Raw genomic sequence first — 17667 nt, forward strand, 5'->3', positions numbered from 1 at the left:
GGCACGGGTCTCACCTGCCCAGCTCAGGGAGCGGACACAGGTCGCCCGCCCAGCTCCTGCTTGGGCCTTCCAATCTTCAGGTCCCGTCCCATCTGCACTAGGGAGTCACCCCCAGACTCCTCCAGGGCAGAGACCAGGACTCAGTGGCCTCTGCAGACCAGGCCCAGGCTAGGTCCCCGCCTCCCCTGTGGACAGCACATGCCACCTACGGGTGTCCTGACCCTCTGTACAGACGTGCCAGGGAGCAGGCTCACCCAGTGGACCCAGGCTGGCCCCTTTCCCTGCCCGGCAGGCCCTGGGGTCCCAGGACACACCGGGCAGAGGGAACCCAGGTCAGGGCCCAGGGTAGGGGCGGCCTGAGGCAGCCTGGCCCAGCCAGCTGCCCCACTGCAGCACCACCCGGCCCTGGCCAACTGCGACAGGAGGGCGGGCGGGCGGGCAGCTGACGGCCTGGCCAGGTCAGCTGTCCATCCAGCCCAGAGGCAACAAAGGGCCCATTCTCCGAGCTGAGGGCAGGCGGGGGCGCCAAGGAGGATGTCTGGGCCGCCCAGGCTGTGTGCCAAGGCCGGCACGCGCCCTAGCTGCCCGGAGGCAGGGGGCTGCCCAGCTTGGCCCTGACCCGGGCCTGGCCCACACCACGAGGACAGCAGGCACTGGGCAGAGATGCTTCCCAGTCCTCGCCTCCATGCCGACTTCTGGTCTCCAGGGCTGGGACAGATGGACAGAGGACCATCACCCTTCTGTAGACCCGGCTGACAAACCTGACCCAGGGGGACGCGGCCCAGGAGGGGCTGCACAAGGTGGGAACCTGCCCTCCCCTCCTCTCAAGACCCCCATACCCCGACTTTCCACCATTTCTCCTTAGGGCTCACAAACCCACAGCCCTCTGGCTGGGGGCAGGTTCCAGGTCCCCTTCCTGGGTCCCCGCCATTCTCCAAGGCCAGGAGGAATTTGATACTGGAAAAGCAATTAGTGACTTCCTCTTGGCAGTAACTGGGTAATTAAAACATGATTTTCAGGAGGCCTATGGCTATAATTGGGCCAGACACACCTGGCGGTGGTGGGCGGGCGGGGGGGGGGGGGGTTCCCAGAAATCCTGCCTTTCCTACCCCAAACCTCTATTACGTAGGGGAGAAGTAGGGACCAAAGAGGTCAGGGCCCCAGCGGGTGGAGAAAAGCCAGGGTGGCCTCAGACCAGCTCCAGCCTGTCCCAGAAGTGACCTCTCAGCAAGCAGGGGACCTCCCTGACCTTCGGTCTCCTCATCTGCCATCATCCACCTCACAGGGCTAGTGAGAATTCAGGAGCTCACAGTTCCAAATCAGGAGGGAGGGTGTGTGCTTAGAAGCAGCTGGAGACTGGGCCCCCAAATCCAGACCCCGACGTGGGGTAGAGGGACACAGTCGCCTGGGGACTCTAACCCTCTGGTTCAGAGGTCACACCAGGCTGGACCACAAGTCAGCACAGATCGCTTGACCTTCAGTCACACATCACTGACTGGCATTCCATCCCAACCTAGGACCTGGCTGGGGTCCCCACTGTCACTTAGCATGTAACCAGCTGCAGGTCCCACTGGGTTCCTTGCAGCAGGAGGCAGGGGTCAGCGTGGCCTGATGTCTCTGTCTCAAACCCACGAGCTGTCACTGTCACCAGACCCTCCTTCCTTCTGCAACCACAATGCCATCTGACTCTGACCCTCAGCAGCACCCGGTGCACAGGCCTGGCCCTCACATATCCCCTGCAGTTGGTCCCCAGCATGGGCGGACAGACATGAGCCCCCTCCGCTTCCTCCTCCTTGCCCCAGCTGACCAGTCCTCTGCTGCTCCCCCAGAATCCTGCACCCACAAAGCTGACAGAGTGCGGGGGCGGGGCCACAGGGCCTGCCAGCCCCCGGTTCCCAGGGTGCACTGGGACGCGCCTGCGCACTGGCCCCGCTCTTCCCCCCCTTCCCAGTGCCCCCCAGCCCTCTGAGCTGTTCCAGCCCCCGCAGCCACGGCTGGGCCCTGTCTGTCCGTGGAGGTGGGGACCGCTCAGTGTGGGCCTCAGGAAGGCTGAGCCACGCTCAGGAGACCACCGTTCAGGGAACAGCACCTAAGACGGCCAATCTTATCAAAGGCCAGTGCCCACCCCCCGCTGAGGGCCTCCAGGTATGTCTGGTGGTGACCCCGTTGGCCACTGGGAAGAAGAAGCCTGCACACTCTCACGCGCCACCAGCTTCCAGGCTGAGCGGCACTGCTTAGACCAACAGGGCACAGGAGGGGACCTTCCCTGTTTCCTTGGTGGCCAACCGTACCCAGAACAGAAAGAGGCAGACACCAGCTTTCCAGGAAGTGCAGGGCACGGTGAAGTGCCACCCAAAGGGTGCTGGGACCAGTGCCCTGGCCGCGCAGGACACCCACAGACCCCACACACGAAGCAGCAACCGTACACAGGAGACAGACAGCAGGTCCCCTCCGCTCCCCATAAGTGGCCACAAGCTGGACAGAGCACGAGTACGTCCTGCCAGGCACAGCCACAGGTCCCATACCTGATCCTCAAAACAGCAAGAAAGCTGAGCGTGGTGGCTCACCCCGGTAATCCCAGCAGCTCGGGAGGCTGAGGCAGGAGGATAGCAAGTAGGAGGCCAGCCTCAGCTACTTAGTGAGGCCCTGAGCAACTCAGCGAGACCCTGTCTCTAAATAAAATCTAAAGAGGGCTGGGGAGATGGCTCAGTGGTCGAGGGCACGTCGCGTCCCACACAGACCTGAACGTCAGCTGCAGAGCCCCCAAGCAGCTCCTGGGAGGCCCTGTGCCCAGCGTCCCGGGCAGTAAACTGAGGCCCCGGGAGGGAGGCGTGGCCAGCGCAGGGCAGCCTCCTGATTGGGCCCCGGGAGGGAGGCGTGGCCAGCGCAGGACTCCTGGGAACGGCCTCCTGGAGGCCTCCTTCCCCAGATGCACGGGGCCACCGCACAGGTCCCTGGCCATAAAGCGGTGGCCCACAGGCGTGCTGGGGCTGGCCCCTGACGCTTTTTTAGATCTCAGATTAGTTGCCAACGTCTCACAATCGGGAGATCTCACTCACACAAATGCAGAAATCCGGGTTCCCTGGAAAAACCGGATGCTCCGGCAGACGGGCCCATCGACAAGCCTGGCACGGTCACCAGCGAGGGCCGGGCCGGGCCTCACACAGGGCCCCGTCCCTTGAGTCCTGCAGCAGCAACAGGGCAGTGGGGGGCTGGCCAGGCTGCCCTGCCTCGCCCAGCTACAGGGCCCGGTCTGCAGGAGTCGGGGCCTGGAGATTCCCAGAGTGCGGGTCTTTGGAAGAAGCTATGCACAGGGTTGGGGGGTTTGGGAGGACCCAGGAGGAGAGCAGGAGGGTCACGCAGGACAGGCGGCCTCTGAGGGGGAGGGGCGCGGGCAGGCAGGGCCCTGGGGAAGGGAGGAGGCAGGGGCGCCCCCAGCCAGCCTGCGCAGCTGAAGTTGGCAGGTCTTAAATTAATCGGCTACAATTTTACACAACAACACGTTTGGCAGGACCTGGCGGAGGGCCAGCTAAGTCCCTGGAGCTCCCCAGATGCTTTTTAAAGCCCAGGAAGGACCAGGCCTGGGAAAGAGGGGGCGTGGCCAGCCAGCAGGCCTGCACCAGGGTTGGGCGGTGGGCTGGGGTGTCCCCAGGGCACAGGCCCCAGCGCGCAGCATGGAGAGAGCAGGAGGCAGGGACACCAGCACCACTGTGCTTGGGCTGCGGAGCCCGGCAGCCTCAGCAGGGCAGGAGGCGCCTCCAAGAAAGCATGAGGGAGCGAGCAGGACGGCCAGCCCCCAGGGCGGCCCAGAGGGAGGGGTCTGCTCTGGCTCTGGACCCTGGACCACAGCCACCCCACACCTAGGCTGGGTCAGGACAGCACGGGACAGACGATGGCTCGAGAAATCTGCCACCTGAAGGCGGTGAGCCAGCAGAGAGCAGGCGACCTTCACAGTGGGTCAAGGCTGGAGGCCTAGGGTCAGGACAAGCCATGGGGCCTCCAACGCATGCACGCCCCAGCCAGGCACCCTGGGAAGCAGGGAACAGGCCACCCCAACCTCCAACACCACCCCAAGAGCAAGAAGGAGAGCGGACAGCCCCTGGCTAGGTCAGGAGCAGGCAGGAGACCCGGGCTCCCTCAGAGAGGGAGAAAGGTCACTGCAGCAGGAGCTGAGAATGCTGCCAGGCCTCCAGTCACGTCCCCCAGGACCCACAAAATAAAGAAAAAGAAAAGGAGAGCAAGGACCCTGGAGCCAGCTACCCCTGCCCGGGGTCTGTTTCCTCATCTGTCAAACAGAGGAGGAGACTGCTGAGTGTCTCCGAGAGGTAACAGCCCATGTGAGCACTCACTGTGTGCCCTCCAGGGAAGCAGGAGCACAGCAGGCACTGGAGAAAGAGGGGAAGAATCTGGGGCTCAGAGAGGGTGAGCGGCTGGCTGGAGGTCACACAGCTAATCAGGGGAAAATGAAGATGAATGCCAAAACTCACCACTGGGGCACAAAAGAAATTCCGTGGGGCATGGGTGGCGCTTCAACAGCTTCACAAGCCCCACACAACAGGGGCAGAAGGATTCAGGGGAAAGGGTTTCTACGCTAAGTCCCTTGCCAATGTGACCCTGCCTGTGTCCTGGAGGCACATCTGATCCAACTGCAGAGCCTCCAAACAAAACGCGATCCGGTTCCCCAACTCCCAAGCTCTGATGTCACCAGGTCAGCAGCCCCCGGGCACAGCTGACTCCCCGACGCCCCACCCGCTCAGGAGCTGCGCACGCACCCCAGGTACCCAGGCTGGAAGGAACCAGCACCCAGGAGCAGGGCGGCGAACCTCTCAGGACAAGGCTGGGCAGGGTCCCAGCATGAACAGGCAGCGCCAGCCCACGGCACAGCGCCTCCACCTGCCCAGCTGGGCGGTCAGGCAGCCGTCCAGCCACCAACGCTGAGCAGACTGGCCAGGGAGCAGAGGACAGTCTCCCCAGAGCTGGGAGGAGGGCAGGGAGGACGGAGAACCTCCGGCCGTCCTCCCCAGACCCAGGGCGGCCCTTCTCAGTGAGGACCCGCCCCCGACTCCAAGGTTCCGTCTCTGGGTTCGGTACTCCTCTGCGGGAGCACAGCCAACAAGGACTCTGGGGACAGCTGTGTCCTGTGCTCCCCCGCCGAAGCTCAAAGGTGCCCCTGAGGCCAGGAGGCAGGGCTGGGCCCACTCCCCTAGCCTCAGATGGCCTGTCTGCCACCATTCAAGGGGATAATCCCACTTCTTTTTTTTTTTTTGGTGGGGAAGGGTACCAGGGATCAATCTCAGGGACACCTGACCCCTGAGCCCCATCCCCAGCCCTACTGTGTATTTTATTTAGAGACAGGGTCTCACTGAGTTGCTTAGGGCCTCGCTCAGTGGCTGAGGCTGGCCTCCAACTTGAGATCCTCCTGCCTCAGCCTCCCGAGCTGCTGGGATAACAGGTGTGTGCCACTGTGCCCGGTGGGTGATCCCATTTCTAAGAGCCTGGTCCCCCACTGGGAGTCAGGCTCTGGGGCACCCCAGCTACAACCGAACCCCAGCACTCCTGCAGGGAGTCTGCGGCCGCTCTGCCAGCTCCTCAGGCCTCCCTGGTACAGGAACAGTGAGTGCAGGCTGAGCGGAGGGGACAGGGCCCCACCCCAGAGACACAGGGCAGCCCCTGCATGGGCAGACCCACAGGACCCCAGGACACCGCCATCCTGGAGTCCTTGGTTGGCAGCTGAAGCCCCCACCTGCCCCAGCCCACCAGCGGCCACCCCAGGCCAGAGCGTGGATGCCCAGCCTCATTTTGAGGCTGCTGGGGTTGGGGAGGCTCCCAGCGAACGGGAGACCCCTTCCACGCACAGGGCTTGGGGCTCGGGCTGGCCAGCACACACGGCAGGCAGGCGGGACCTGTGTCAGCAGGAGCCTCAGCGGCTGTCACTCCCCGCACCCCTCGGCCTCGCTGGAAGCTCCCTCCACCCCCCGCAGCACCCTCCCCCAGCCCAGGAAGCCCACCCTCCCCGGCTCTGCACGCAGCCGGGGTCCTGGGAAGAAATGAGAGCCCGGAAACCACACAGGGAACGCAGCGTGCCACCCTCCCCCAGGGCCCAGGGACACGGCCGGCCCTGAAGTCACCCCTCTCCAGCACAGCCTGTGGCGGCGTGGGGTGGGCGCGCCCTTGGCCTGCTCTTGGCCGGCAGGGCGGAGTGCTGCCTCAGCAGACATGAGCTCCAGGCTGCAGGCCCCCGAGGGGCCGCCCTGCCCCCTGCACAGCCTCCCCTGGAGGTCACCCTGTGCCTTTGGAGAGCCAGCCTCGCTCGCGTCCCTGGCCCCAGGCGCCCAGGTCCTGAGGGGTCCTTTCGTGGGATGGCCTCAGCACAGAGGACACGGGAAGGGCCAGGGTGACCAGATGACATGCCGGGTGAGCAGAGGAAACCCCCCACGGGAGCCCAGAGGGGAGAAGGTCCTTCAGCAGCACCCGGGCCAGCTGAGCCCCTCAAGCACCCAGGGACGTCCCCGCGTCCCACCAGACCTCGGTCTCCCCTTCTGGACAGCAGCACTCCGCCTGGGGCCCTCACACCCCCGCCCGTCACCACGCCGAGCACCCTCGAGCCTGACCTTGCGGATGCGGCCACTGCGTGTCCCAGCAAACACCACCGTGCGGCCCCGGTAGTCGTAGGCGGCCACGGCGGTCAGGCCGTCGTCCTTGTCCACAAACAGGGGTGTGCCCTCGATGGTGACCGTGCCCCCCAGGGGCTGGTTGAAGTCCTGGCCACAGAAGTCGTCGTCGATCTGCAGGGGCTGTGGGAAGGACAGGGTGAGGCCACGCCACCGGGACCTCCTGCCCCTGAGCAGGGCGCCCACCCCGGGTGGGGGGCTGCGGAAGTGGGGGCCCAAGAGGTCCCCGAGAGGCCCGAGAGGTCCCCGAGAGGTCCCCGAGAGGCCCCGAGAGGCCCCGAGAGGTCCAGGAGAGGTCTGCAGCCCCAGATGCAGACAGCACGATTCCAGACCTCAGGGCTCCTGGGCCCATTCGACAGACAGAGAAACTGAGGCTTCGCGGGGCAGCCCGGGAACACAGGAGCAGAAGCAGGGAGGGACCCGATCCCCCGAGACCCACCCAGCCCTGCATCTAACTCTGGGTCCCTGGTTCCCAAAGGTGGCGGGCTGGGAAGGACAGGTGAGCTTCTAGCAGGTAGCCTCAGGGGTCAGGCCAGCGCACGAGGGACCCCAAGACGTGCGGATGGACAAGAGAGGAGGGAACAGGGGCGGGAGTGGGTGGTGGCCGATGGCACAGTCCTTCCTCGGGAGACGTGTGGCAGCGGCCACCAGAGGGGCTGTGGAGACGGACAGGATCTGGTTAAGACAGGAGAGAACCAGTCCTGGCCGAGCGCAGGAAGCGATCGATGTGAGGATCCGGAGATGGAGAAGGAGAGAAGGCTGGGGCAGCGTGGGGGCCTCCGCCGCAAAGCCGAGGAGGGGCAGACGGGCACAGGAGGAGAAAGGCGATGGGGACCCGCCACGGCGGGGACAGAGCGAGGAAGTCGGGCCAGGGCTGGGGCACCTGGGGACCATCCCCAGGGAATGAGGGACAGCCCCAGACCTGGGGAGAGGGCATGGAGCAGCCAGGGTGAAGCACCGCCCTCCAAGCCGCAGCAACCCCACGCCTTCCTCAAAAAGAAAGGGGAGGGGGACAACCATAGTTCAAAACCCCAACAGACAGGGTGGGAGGGACCCTCGCATCCACTCCGCCCTAAGGGGAACCAGCCTCTGTCCCAGCTGGGCTGCAGGAAAACTGAAGTCGGAGGAGACAGGGTTTCCTGGGCCACCTAGCAAGTCCCAGGCCGCAGGAGCAGAGGCCCCAGGGTGAAGTCCGGCTTTTTCTGAACAAGTCCTGTGGCCTGCTTGAGCCTGGGGTCATCCTTAGCAAAACTTAAAGGTTGCCCCAGGCAGCAGCTTGGGAGGCTGAGGCAGGAGGATCTCGAGTTGGAGGCCAGCCTCAGCCACTGAGCAAGGCCCTAAGCAACTCAGTGAGACCCTGTCTCTAAATAAAATAGAAAAAGAGCTGGAGACATGGCTCAGTGGGTAAGCAGCCCTGGGTTCAACCCCCAGTACCAAAAACAAAACCAAAGGCCTACAGCCGAGCGTGGGAACAAGGTGCCCCTGGAGAAGCAGCTGAGACAGGTGTGGGACGGGCAGCACAGCACAGGTGCAGCCCCACTGAGTCAGCATCAGGTCCACTGTCTCTGGAGGGCACAACCATGGACTGCAGGAGAGGGTCATCTGGTCCCACTGCTGGGCGATGGGAGGGCCCAGGAGGCAGGCACACGGTCAGGGAAACCAGACCGGGGCTCCAGCGGATGGTGTCTGGGGCCGCCCAACTGGGTGTGGCTCCAGCTCTGCCACTTACTGACTGCGTAACCCTGGTCAAGTCAACCCATCTCCTTGGGCCTCAGTTTCCTTGTCTGAAAAATGGGCCAGGTGGCCAGCACCCAGCACAGAGCCAAGCATGTTGTCAATGCTCCATCCGATGTCCCCCAGGGACTACAGGTCTTTTGGGCAGGTTGCCGTCACCTCTCCAATGCCTGAGAGGGCATTATCATGGTTAGGAATGGGAGCTAGGGCCAGCACGATCCTCTGCAAGGCAGGACAGCAGCAGTTCCTGCTTTACAAGGCTGTGGGTGGCCAATAGCAGGGCCTGGACACAGCGGACCTGGAGCACGGTGGTATGTGGACAAGAACTGAATGCATGAATCCCAGCAGCTCAGGAGGCTGAGGCAGGAGGATCACAAGTTGGAGGCCAGCCTCAACCACTTTGCAAGACCCTCAGCAACTCAGCGAGACCCTGTCTCTAAATAAAATATAAAAAGGGCTGCGAATGGGGCTCAGTGGTTAAGCACCCCTGGGTTCAATCACCTGTACCCACCCCCGAAAAAGAAGTGGACGCTTGGAAAGGGGAGGTGCCCCTGCCCACTCACCGAGTTGATGCAGCCCAGCTCTTTGTTGAGCAGCCAGGGCAGAGAGAGCTTGCCCTCGCCCCGGTAGCAGGACTGGATGCGCTCCTTGATCTTCTCCTTGATGGCCCGCAGCGTGAAGAGGCACAGCGCCGACTCCTTGGGGGGCTTCACGCGGTTCTTCTGGCCCTGCGCGAACACGGTGAACAGCACGTCCTCGTCCTCCGCCAGGCCCAGCTGGCGGGCCAGGGCGCGGCCGGGCCGGCTCAGGTAGGCGTCCTGCACCAGGCGGTACTCCACACCCGCCTGCTCGCAGCCGATGGGGAACTCGACGTACGAGTAGAACTTGGGGTCCTCCACGCACAGCCGCACGATCTTGGAGGTGAAGAAGTGCTCGCCGGCCGCGTCGGGCGAGGTCAGCTGGGTGTCCAGCTGCAGGGTGAGGTAGTAGACGAACTGCTCGCTGCGGAAGCTGTACACGTAGTAGATGTCGAAGGCGGGGAACTTGGACAGCGTGTCCGACGGGATCTTGAGCTGCGAGGACACGAACTCGTCTTGGTACACGAAGCCGAACATGTCGGCGTCCTCCTCGTTGGCCATGAGCCGGCGGCTGGACAGCGTGGGGAAGTACTCGGACTTGCCGTCGATGGGCGTGCCCACGAAGAGCTTGGCCTGGCCCTGGCCCGGGGGCCCGGCGATCAGCACGCCGGCCATGCTGCCGGCCTCGCTCACGCTGGACAGGTAGTGCTCCTTGCGGTGGTGCGGCTCGCCCAGTTTGAAGAGGTCGTCCAGCCGCAGGAACTGGCAGATGCCCTGCGACGCGCTGCCGCAGGCCAGCAGGCGGTTGGCGGCGTAGTCCAGCAGCAGCAGCTTGTTGACGTTGTCGGTGCTGCCCAGGCCGTGCGGGCACGACTGCACGCTGGGCGGCGGGTAGCACTTCTCGTTGTCCTCCACCGGGCCCGTCACGTGCGCGCGCAGCAGCGTCAGGTTCCCCGACAGCTTGTAGATGCGGTTCACCGCGCCCACGTACACCTCGCCCGTCTGCTCGTGCACCACCAGGTGGGTGAGGCCCCAGTCGCTGGCCACGAAGGTGCGGAAGGCGGGGGGCGTGCTCCCGCCCGCCCGGGGCGAGCCCGCCGCCGCCCAGATGCCCCCCAGCAGCAGCAGCGCCGGCGGCAGCAGCATGGGGAGCGCCCGTGGGCTCGGAGCGGGCAGCGGCATGGCGCGCCGGGGCCTCGGGCCTCGGTGCTCGGGTCCTGCAGGGGCGAGCATCACGGGGCTGGGAGCCGCAGTCCTGGGGGAGAACCGGCAGGAGAAGGCTGGTGAGGGCGGGGACCGCCTGCGCGCACGAGCACGCGCGCCCCGTTCAACGCGCGCGACCCGTACGGACACCCGACCACTCCCGTGCAGGAGGAGCCAGAAGCGAGAGCGAGCAGTGGCTACCGCCACAGCACATCTGCCTATGCCATCGATGCCTGTGCCCCGCCACTGCCGGCAGGGGGAACTGACCTGGGGACAAGGGTGACAAGGGATGGGTGACAAGGCCCTGGGGTCTACAGCTGGCATCCCAACTTGGAGAGCCCCGCCCTCTGCCTCAGAGCCTGGCCGTGCCCTAGGGAGAGACACCCCAGCCCCAGCTCCTCCATCCCAAGGTGGGTGACACCTTCCCTGTCCAAGGCTGCAGGCGGCACGTGCCACCACTGTTGCCCTCTAAAAGCTAGACATTGACGGGCTTCAGCGCTCACTCGCCTGCCACCCTGGTGAGTGGACCTCTGGGATGTGTCCCCAAAGCCTGCTCTCACAGGGACACCCTGAGGACAGCCTGGTTCCATCCCGTAGGCCTCTCCTGGGCGCCCCCTGGGGAACATGCCCCAGAGCCAGCTTGGGCACAGTGAGGGCACTCCCTGCTGTACCAAGTGCTGCCCTCACACTCAGCAGCCAGCCCAGGCACCCACCCCCACAGGGGTCCCCAAAGAATCCCACGGTCCTATGGCCACACAGGCAGGGTTTCTCAGCATAGGCTGGGGCAGTCTGGGCCACTGTCCCTGGAATCCCTGCCCTGGGGTCACTCACGGGCTCACCTCGGCCCAGCCTGAGAACGACCCAGAAGCCAAGCTGTGGGCACCTCCCACCCAGCCCAGGAGTGGCTCCTAGGCTGCCCGTCCCAGAACCCCCGGCCTCGGCAGCGGTCCTCTCCGCAGCCTCTGCACCTCTGCCTCCACCAAGCCTGTGTCTGACCAGACCTGCGAGCCCCCAGCACCGCCCACGCCACACCATGACCCAGGCTTCTCCCGCGACGCGCCCCCTCACTTCCCAGCCTTACCCCCCAGGCCTTCCCCAGACTGCCCACCCGCTTCTACGTGGACAACGGAGGCCCTCGGCCAGCCTCCAGCCAGGACAGCCCCCAGCCGCCTGGGTGACTTTTCTGACCTACACATGAGGTTACCATCCCCCAAGTCCTGGCGGGACTGTCAAGTCCTGCTGGGGCCCCCCACTGGCTCTGGCAAAGTCTCACCTCCTCCCAGCTCAGCAGCTGGTAGCCAGGCGCTGGGTCAGAGCAGACACTCCTACTCTGTAGCTGTGTGGCCCTCAGGGGTGCTCCCCCTTCCCAGCCTCAGTTTCCCCATCTGTAAAAGGGGTGACAACGGCTCCCCACCCTCTCCGCCCCATGCGCCCCAGGCCTCCTGCCCCACTCCTTGGCGGAAGCCAGATCACGGCTGAGGCCCCAGTGCAGGCAGGCACCAGCCAGGGCTGCAAACACCTTCCTCCTGACTCCCAGCCAATGCCCTTCCTACGGGCTGGCAGCCCCATTTCTCAGGTGGGACAACTGAGGCCTAAAGATGGATGTCTTTTGCCAAGTCCAGCCAGGGAGCTGGCCAAAGTCCAGTCAGCTCCTGTTCCTCCACATCCTCACCTAGAGTGTCCGGCTCTGCCCCCGCACTCTGCTCGGATGTCACCTGAGACATCTCCCATGACCTGTTCTCTGAGGGCACCAGCTACCCGTGCCCAGTCGGTCACCTGTTTTAATCTGCCGCATGAGACTTCTTCATGGTTTTTGTTCCTTATCATTTCTAGTCGCTGTCCCTGACAGAATGGCAGCTCTCTGACGGCAGGGCCTGGCTCGCTGTGGTTTGCCACTACATCCCCAAAGCCAAGTCTGGGATCCAGGACGGCTCAAAAAATACTTGAGTGAAGCCAGGCATGCTGGCATATGCCTGTCATCTGAGCAGCTGGGGAGGCTGAGGCAGGAGGATTGCAAGTTGGAGGCCAGCCTCAGCAACTTAGCGAGGCCCTAAACAACTGAGCGAGATCCTGTCTCTAAATAAAATAGGAAAAGGGCTGGGGATGGGGCTCAGTGGGTAAGCACCCCTGGGTTCAAAAAAAAAATCCTCGAGTGAAGGAATGAATGGAAATGGCGCGGCCAGCCAGGCCCAGCAGAAAGCATCTTCTCCCTGACTTTCTGCTCTCCCCCCACCTCTGTCCACTGTCCATGTGCTGCCCAGGTGGGGAAACTGAGGCTCAGGGAAGCAAAATGCTCTGGCTCGACTCTCAGAGCAGAAGAAGCACGTCTGTGCCCAGCAAGCTGTCAGCTGCCTTTCCTGGTCACTGACATCACCCCAAGAACAGCAGTCGCGGGCGGCCAGGAGAGGGATCCTCCACTGCGCCCCCAGAAGCCTAAAGCAGACCAAGGGAGCCAGGAAACAGGTTCCTTGCCGAGGCAGCGGGCCTGGGCTGAGAGCTGAGCACAGGCGAACTCCAAAGAAAACATGAATCACTCACCGTTTATCAGTTCAAAGCAGGCCTGCAATTACCAGGGGCTGGGCTCTCCCCTCCTCCGGGATAATTATACACGTCTTAATGCAATTATGGGCTCTACTTTTCATATTAAACAGGAGGGACCCAGCTGAAGAAGCCACCATCCAGACTCCAGCCTGGCCCTGGGCCCGCTCCCCCTCCTCCCAAGGAAAGGACTGGCCTGGGGGCACGGGACCGGCAGTCAGGAAAAGGAGGGGACTGCCAGCCTCCGCTGGGTCCCTCACACCCATCACCTAACAGGCCACCGAGGAGCCTTGGGCTACTCTCTCCACCTTACAGATACAGGACTCAGGGCTCAGGCAGACCCAAGGTCACCCAGCTAGTCCCAGCCAAGAAGGGACTGAATCCAGAGCTTCTAGGGAGATGGGATGGCCAGGAAATCTGCAGGGGCTCAACTCCCACAGGCCTGTGGTTTGCCCAGGAAAAATGCCCAAAGGTAGGACCTGGGTGCTGGGAGCACCAAGAGATGCTGCGCTCCAGAGAAGGGAGGCACGCCGGGCAGCCACTGTGGCCTGCAGAGGCTCCCCTAGGGGGCCCTTCTGGGAGGACCAAGCACACTGGGCATGCTGGTGCGGGTGAGGGGGATCCCGTGGGGCAGGACAGCAAGGGGAAAGACCTGGCATGGGAACCTGCTGGGCATGCAGATGGGGCAGCAGGAACGGCCGCAGTCTCCAGCGCGGACAGTGGGCCGTGCCAGGCTGAGTCACAGCCAGACCAGGAGGGCAAAGCTGGTGCTGGGTGTGCCGGACAGGGAGAGCCAGGAAGAGAAGCCGAGCTACAGGCAGGTGCAGGGCTGAGACCCAGGGGCTCCGCTCCTGGACTGCAGGGGAGCAGCCCTCCAGGGCAGCATGCAGAGCAATGTCCCCTTCCCTCTCCCAGCCCTGGACAACACCACAGCTCCTTCTCACCCCAAGAAACAAAGGCCTCAGAGCCCCATTCACAGAAAGAGAGATGACAACCCGTGCCCTCCCACTCTGATCTCTCTGGGGCTTGGACAGGTTGAGACTTGGGGGGACAGGAAGACAATGACGTTCTGTCCAGGGGTTCTCATCAGCAACCAGGAAGAGGGCTGCCTTTGTCATTCCCACCTCCCCCCATCAGAGGTCACAGGAGGTGGCTCCAAGTGGCCCTGCTCCCCATCAGTGCAGGCAGGACCAGGCAGGACCCAGAGACCTTGCAGCTCTACTCCTCAGAAAAAGTGCCGGCTGCTCAGCGTGTGCTATGGGGTGCCCTCTCCTCCTGCCCAGCTGCTCTCACACGCTCAAGGCATGAGGACCTTCCCTGGGGCTCCGCACAGGCAGGCAAGGACCTGGAGCCCCAGCGGTCCAGCAAAGGGCTGGACCCCCTGAGTTCACTGACACCCCCTGAGCACACGACTGAGCCACCCAGGGCTTGCAAGACCCGGGCCTCCGCCCTTGCTTGTCCCCCCTTCTGCCTGAAAGGCCTCTCCTGGGCCCCAGGTGCCCACTTCCAGCTGCCTGCAAGCCTGACCCTGAAGCAGAATCACAGTCCTGTCCCTCTGCCTAGGGCATGAGACTGGCGAGCTCCTCGGGGGCTCGGCAGAATCCGGGCACACCTGGCTCTGCACCCTTCCTCTCCTGCACACCCCAAACCAGTGTGGAGGCAGGGGATCTGGGGCACGCTCCCCAGGAACCAGAGGAGCCAAAGCTGAGCCCCACCCGGCACTGACCGAGAATCAGCGCTGGCATGAGGAGGTGAAGCAGCACAGGGCAGCCCAAGCCGGCCGGCCAGCCGCAGGAGCGGGACTGAGGGGGCAGAGGCTCGGCCATGTCCCATCCCCCCACACACACCCCTTTCTTTCAAGGGGCGTGGCCCCAGCACCCCACAGATGAGGCAAAGGTAGCTCAGGGCACTAAGCAGCCCCTCTCACCCTCCATCCGGGGCTGCACCTGGGATCTCACAACGGGCAAAAGGGCCTCCCCGGAGTCCGTGCTCCCGCTTCCTGGAGGCAGCCCCGAATCAGCCCGCCGCCGCCGCCGCCAGCTACGTTGCACACCAGGCCCGGGACCGTCCAGGAAGCAATGGAAAGCCTCCGAAGGAACAAAATGACCCTGGAGAGGCCCTGCGAGGGAGAGGCCAAGGAGGCCCAAGCGGGGAGGCCTCCCGGGTGGCACCCGCACCGCCCCCTCCCAGCCCAGTGGCGGCCCTGCGGGCCTGGGCTGGACCCAGCACCCGGCTCCCAGCACCCGGGCCAGGGGAGGCGGGGGCGAGCGGCGGTCCCCAGGAAGCGGTTCCAACTTCCACCCCAGCGCCGGAGGGCCGGCCGAGGGCGCAGCCCCCCTGGACCTGCTCCCGGTTCCCGCGGCCCTGCCCAGGCAGCCGCGGAGCCCTGCCCGGGCCTGCCCAGCCCGGTGCCCGCCGGCGACCGAAGGTCCGAGCCCGCGGTCCGGCGGCCGGGCTCGGACCGGGCACCCGCAGGGCCCTCCCGGCGGGGCCGCCGCAAACTTTCTCTCCTGCCTTTGCGGAGGGGGCAGCGCCCGCCCCCACCGCGCCGCCCCGGGGCGCTGCCCGGCGGACCTCAGCGGGCCGGGCGGGCCGGGCGGGCAGGAGGAGGCCGGCGGGCTGGGCCTGGGGCCGCGGTCCGATCCGGCCGGGCGGGGACGCGGCAGCTCAGCGCCGGCGCCGCGACCGCGCCCGGACACACGCGGGCGCCGGGGCCGGAGCCGCAGGGACACGCGGGCCGCGGACACGCGCGCCGCAGTCCCCCGCGCACACCCCCTGCCCGGCCGGACGCACGCGGAGCGCCCCCGCGGAGGCCGCCCCCCGCATCCTCGCGGGCACTACCCCGGGGCGGCCCCCGGCCCGGGGACCCTGCCCGGCCGCCCGACCCCCGCCCGGGCCCCGGACGCCGTCCGCCCGGCCCCGCTCCCCGCCCACCCGCCCCGCGCAGCGCCGCGGGGAAAGTTGCGCCCCTACTCACCGGCTGCCCCGGGGCGCGCCCCGCCGCCGGCCATCGCCGCGCCCCGCCGCCCGCCCCGCCGCCGCCTGCCCCGCCGCGGGGGCCGCCGAAGCCGCGCAGGCCGCCCAGGCCGAGGCCGCCGCCGCGCCCGGGCTCCGCTGCGTGGCCGCGCTGCCGCTGCCCAGCATGAATGGGGCGCCGAGCGCCGCGCGGCTGCGGACCGGCCTCGCTCTCGCCGCCCGCGGAGCGCTGCGCCGCGCGCATGCGCCGCCCCGAAGTCGGGGGCGGGGCTGGCGGGGGCGGGGCGGGGGGCGGGACCCGCAGCGGCCTCCAGAGGGCGCTCTGCCCCGCGCCGCGCGCCAGCCGGGTCCCACCGCGGGCCTTCAAAGGGCGATGCTACCACCCGCCTTAAACCGCTGGGCGCCGGGGCCTCGGCGGGGCGTCCCGGGAGTCCCGCGCTGGGCTGAGCCCACGTCTCCAGAAACAAGACTCGGCCTCTGGGTGCCCGAGCTCGGAGCTCGGACTACATCCAGCAAAGGGCAAACTGAGGCCGGAGGAGGCAAGCGCCCAGCCCTAGGTCCTGCAGGGTTGTGTCCCGGGCTCTTGGCCTCCGGCCTCAGGGTCCATTCGTTGGAACCGGCACCTGCGCGGATGCACCTGCCCCTACGGGCCGGGCAGCGCGACCCGCTGCAGGCCCTCGGGTGGGTGGCGCATTCTGGGATGCAGCGGGAGGAGGGCAGTCCCCAGCCCCAGGTCCCTGCCCAGGAGCGTTGGAGGGAAGCGAATCTTGAATCCTTGCCATTTGGAGAAGGAAGTCGGGCGGCGGGGAGGCAGGGCTGGGATGCAGAAGCTGCCAGCGCACCCCATCTGGCCGGGTTGAGGGGCAGACCCCAGTCACCCTGGGACTGCGCTCCTTCCACCGGCCCGTGCATTCTAAAGCTGCCCAAAGGTGGGAGGCCGGGAGGTCTCTCCCTGGGAAGGATCCGGTGCAGGACAGCCAGGCCAAGGCGAGGCTAGGCGGTAGGCGCACCCAGCGGGACAGAAAGCCCCCAAGAACGCTGTCCTGGGAGAGGCGAGGCCCCCATCTGTAACCCGGAGGGGACCATTTTCACAATGCGTGACTGCTGTCCTCATTACAGATGACCTCTACAGTCCCAGGGTTAAGAACTGGCCAGGGTGTCCCTCTGCCTCTCTTCAAGCCTCTCTTTTCTCCCGGGAAGCAGCCGCCTCCCTCTTTTCTGTGTTAATCCTTTCCTGGCTTTTCTCGGGGTGTGGCCATTTGTATTGGTCTCCCAGAATGGCATATTCTTTTGTGTGGCTTGTTTTGGGACATTACAGAAATGGGATCACACCATGTGTGCTTCTTTCTCTCCATGTGAGGGATGCAGCTGTTCCTGCTCCTAGGCAGCCTGTTCTCTGTGACTTTTGCAGTATTTCTACCACATTCTGTGGCTGATGGTCCAGATACTGGATTGACCCCCACCCTGGGCTGTGATGAACATCTTGGCATGGGTCTTGCTGGGCACATTTAGACCCAGGGGTGGATTGTATGGCCTTGCATGGGGGTGTGTTTAGCTCTGGGGTAATGGCCCCAGTTTACATCTCCAGCCATCATGTAGAACGGTCCCTGCTGCCTCTCATCCCCATCACCCTTGGTACAGACTTCCATTTTTCCCAGTCTAATGGTACAGACTGTTTTTTAATGGTGGATTTCATATTTCATGTCTCTGAATGAGAGTGAGCACCTTTTTCAAAAGTCCTATTTACTGCTGAGCGCCGTGCTGCATGCCTGTCATCCCAGCAACTCGGGAGGCTGAGGCAGGAGGATCACAAGTTGGAGACCAGCCTCAGCCACTTAGTGAGGCCCTGAGCAACTTAGCGAGACCTTGTCTCTAAATATAAAAGAAAACGGACTGGGGATGTGGCTCAGTGGTGAAGCGCCCCTGGGTTCAAAACCCAGTACCAAAAAGAAAAAGAAAAAGAAAAA

At 64.9% G+C, this 17667-nt stretch overlaps 1 protein-coding gene across 1 annotated transcript in view; it reads right to left on the minus strand.

The window, feature by feature from the left end:
• The window catches only part of PLXNA1 (plexin A1), a 50009-nt gene extending 34126 nt beyond the window's left edge, over positions 1–15883 (minus strand). The window contains 3 exon segments of the mRNA XM_079122164.1: positions 6612–6794; positions 8969–10238; positions 15702–15883. Coding sequence (XP_078978290.1) covers positions 6612–6794; positions 8969–10238; positions 15702–15868 — 1620 coding nt within the window. The 5' untranslated portion in view covers positions 15869–15883.
• Between the last annotated feature and the right edge of the window lie 1784 nt (positions 15884–17667).

This window comes from Sciurus vulgaris, assembly GCF_902686455.1.
Source record: "Sciurus vulgaris genome assembly, chromosome: 19".
In the NCBI taxonomy this organism is placed as follows: domain Eukaryota; kingdom Metazoa; phylum Chordata; class Mammalia; order Rodentia; family Sciuridae; genus Sciurus; species Sciurus vulgaris.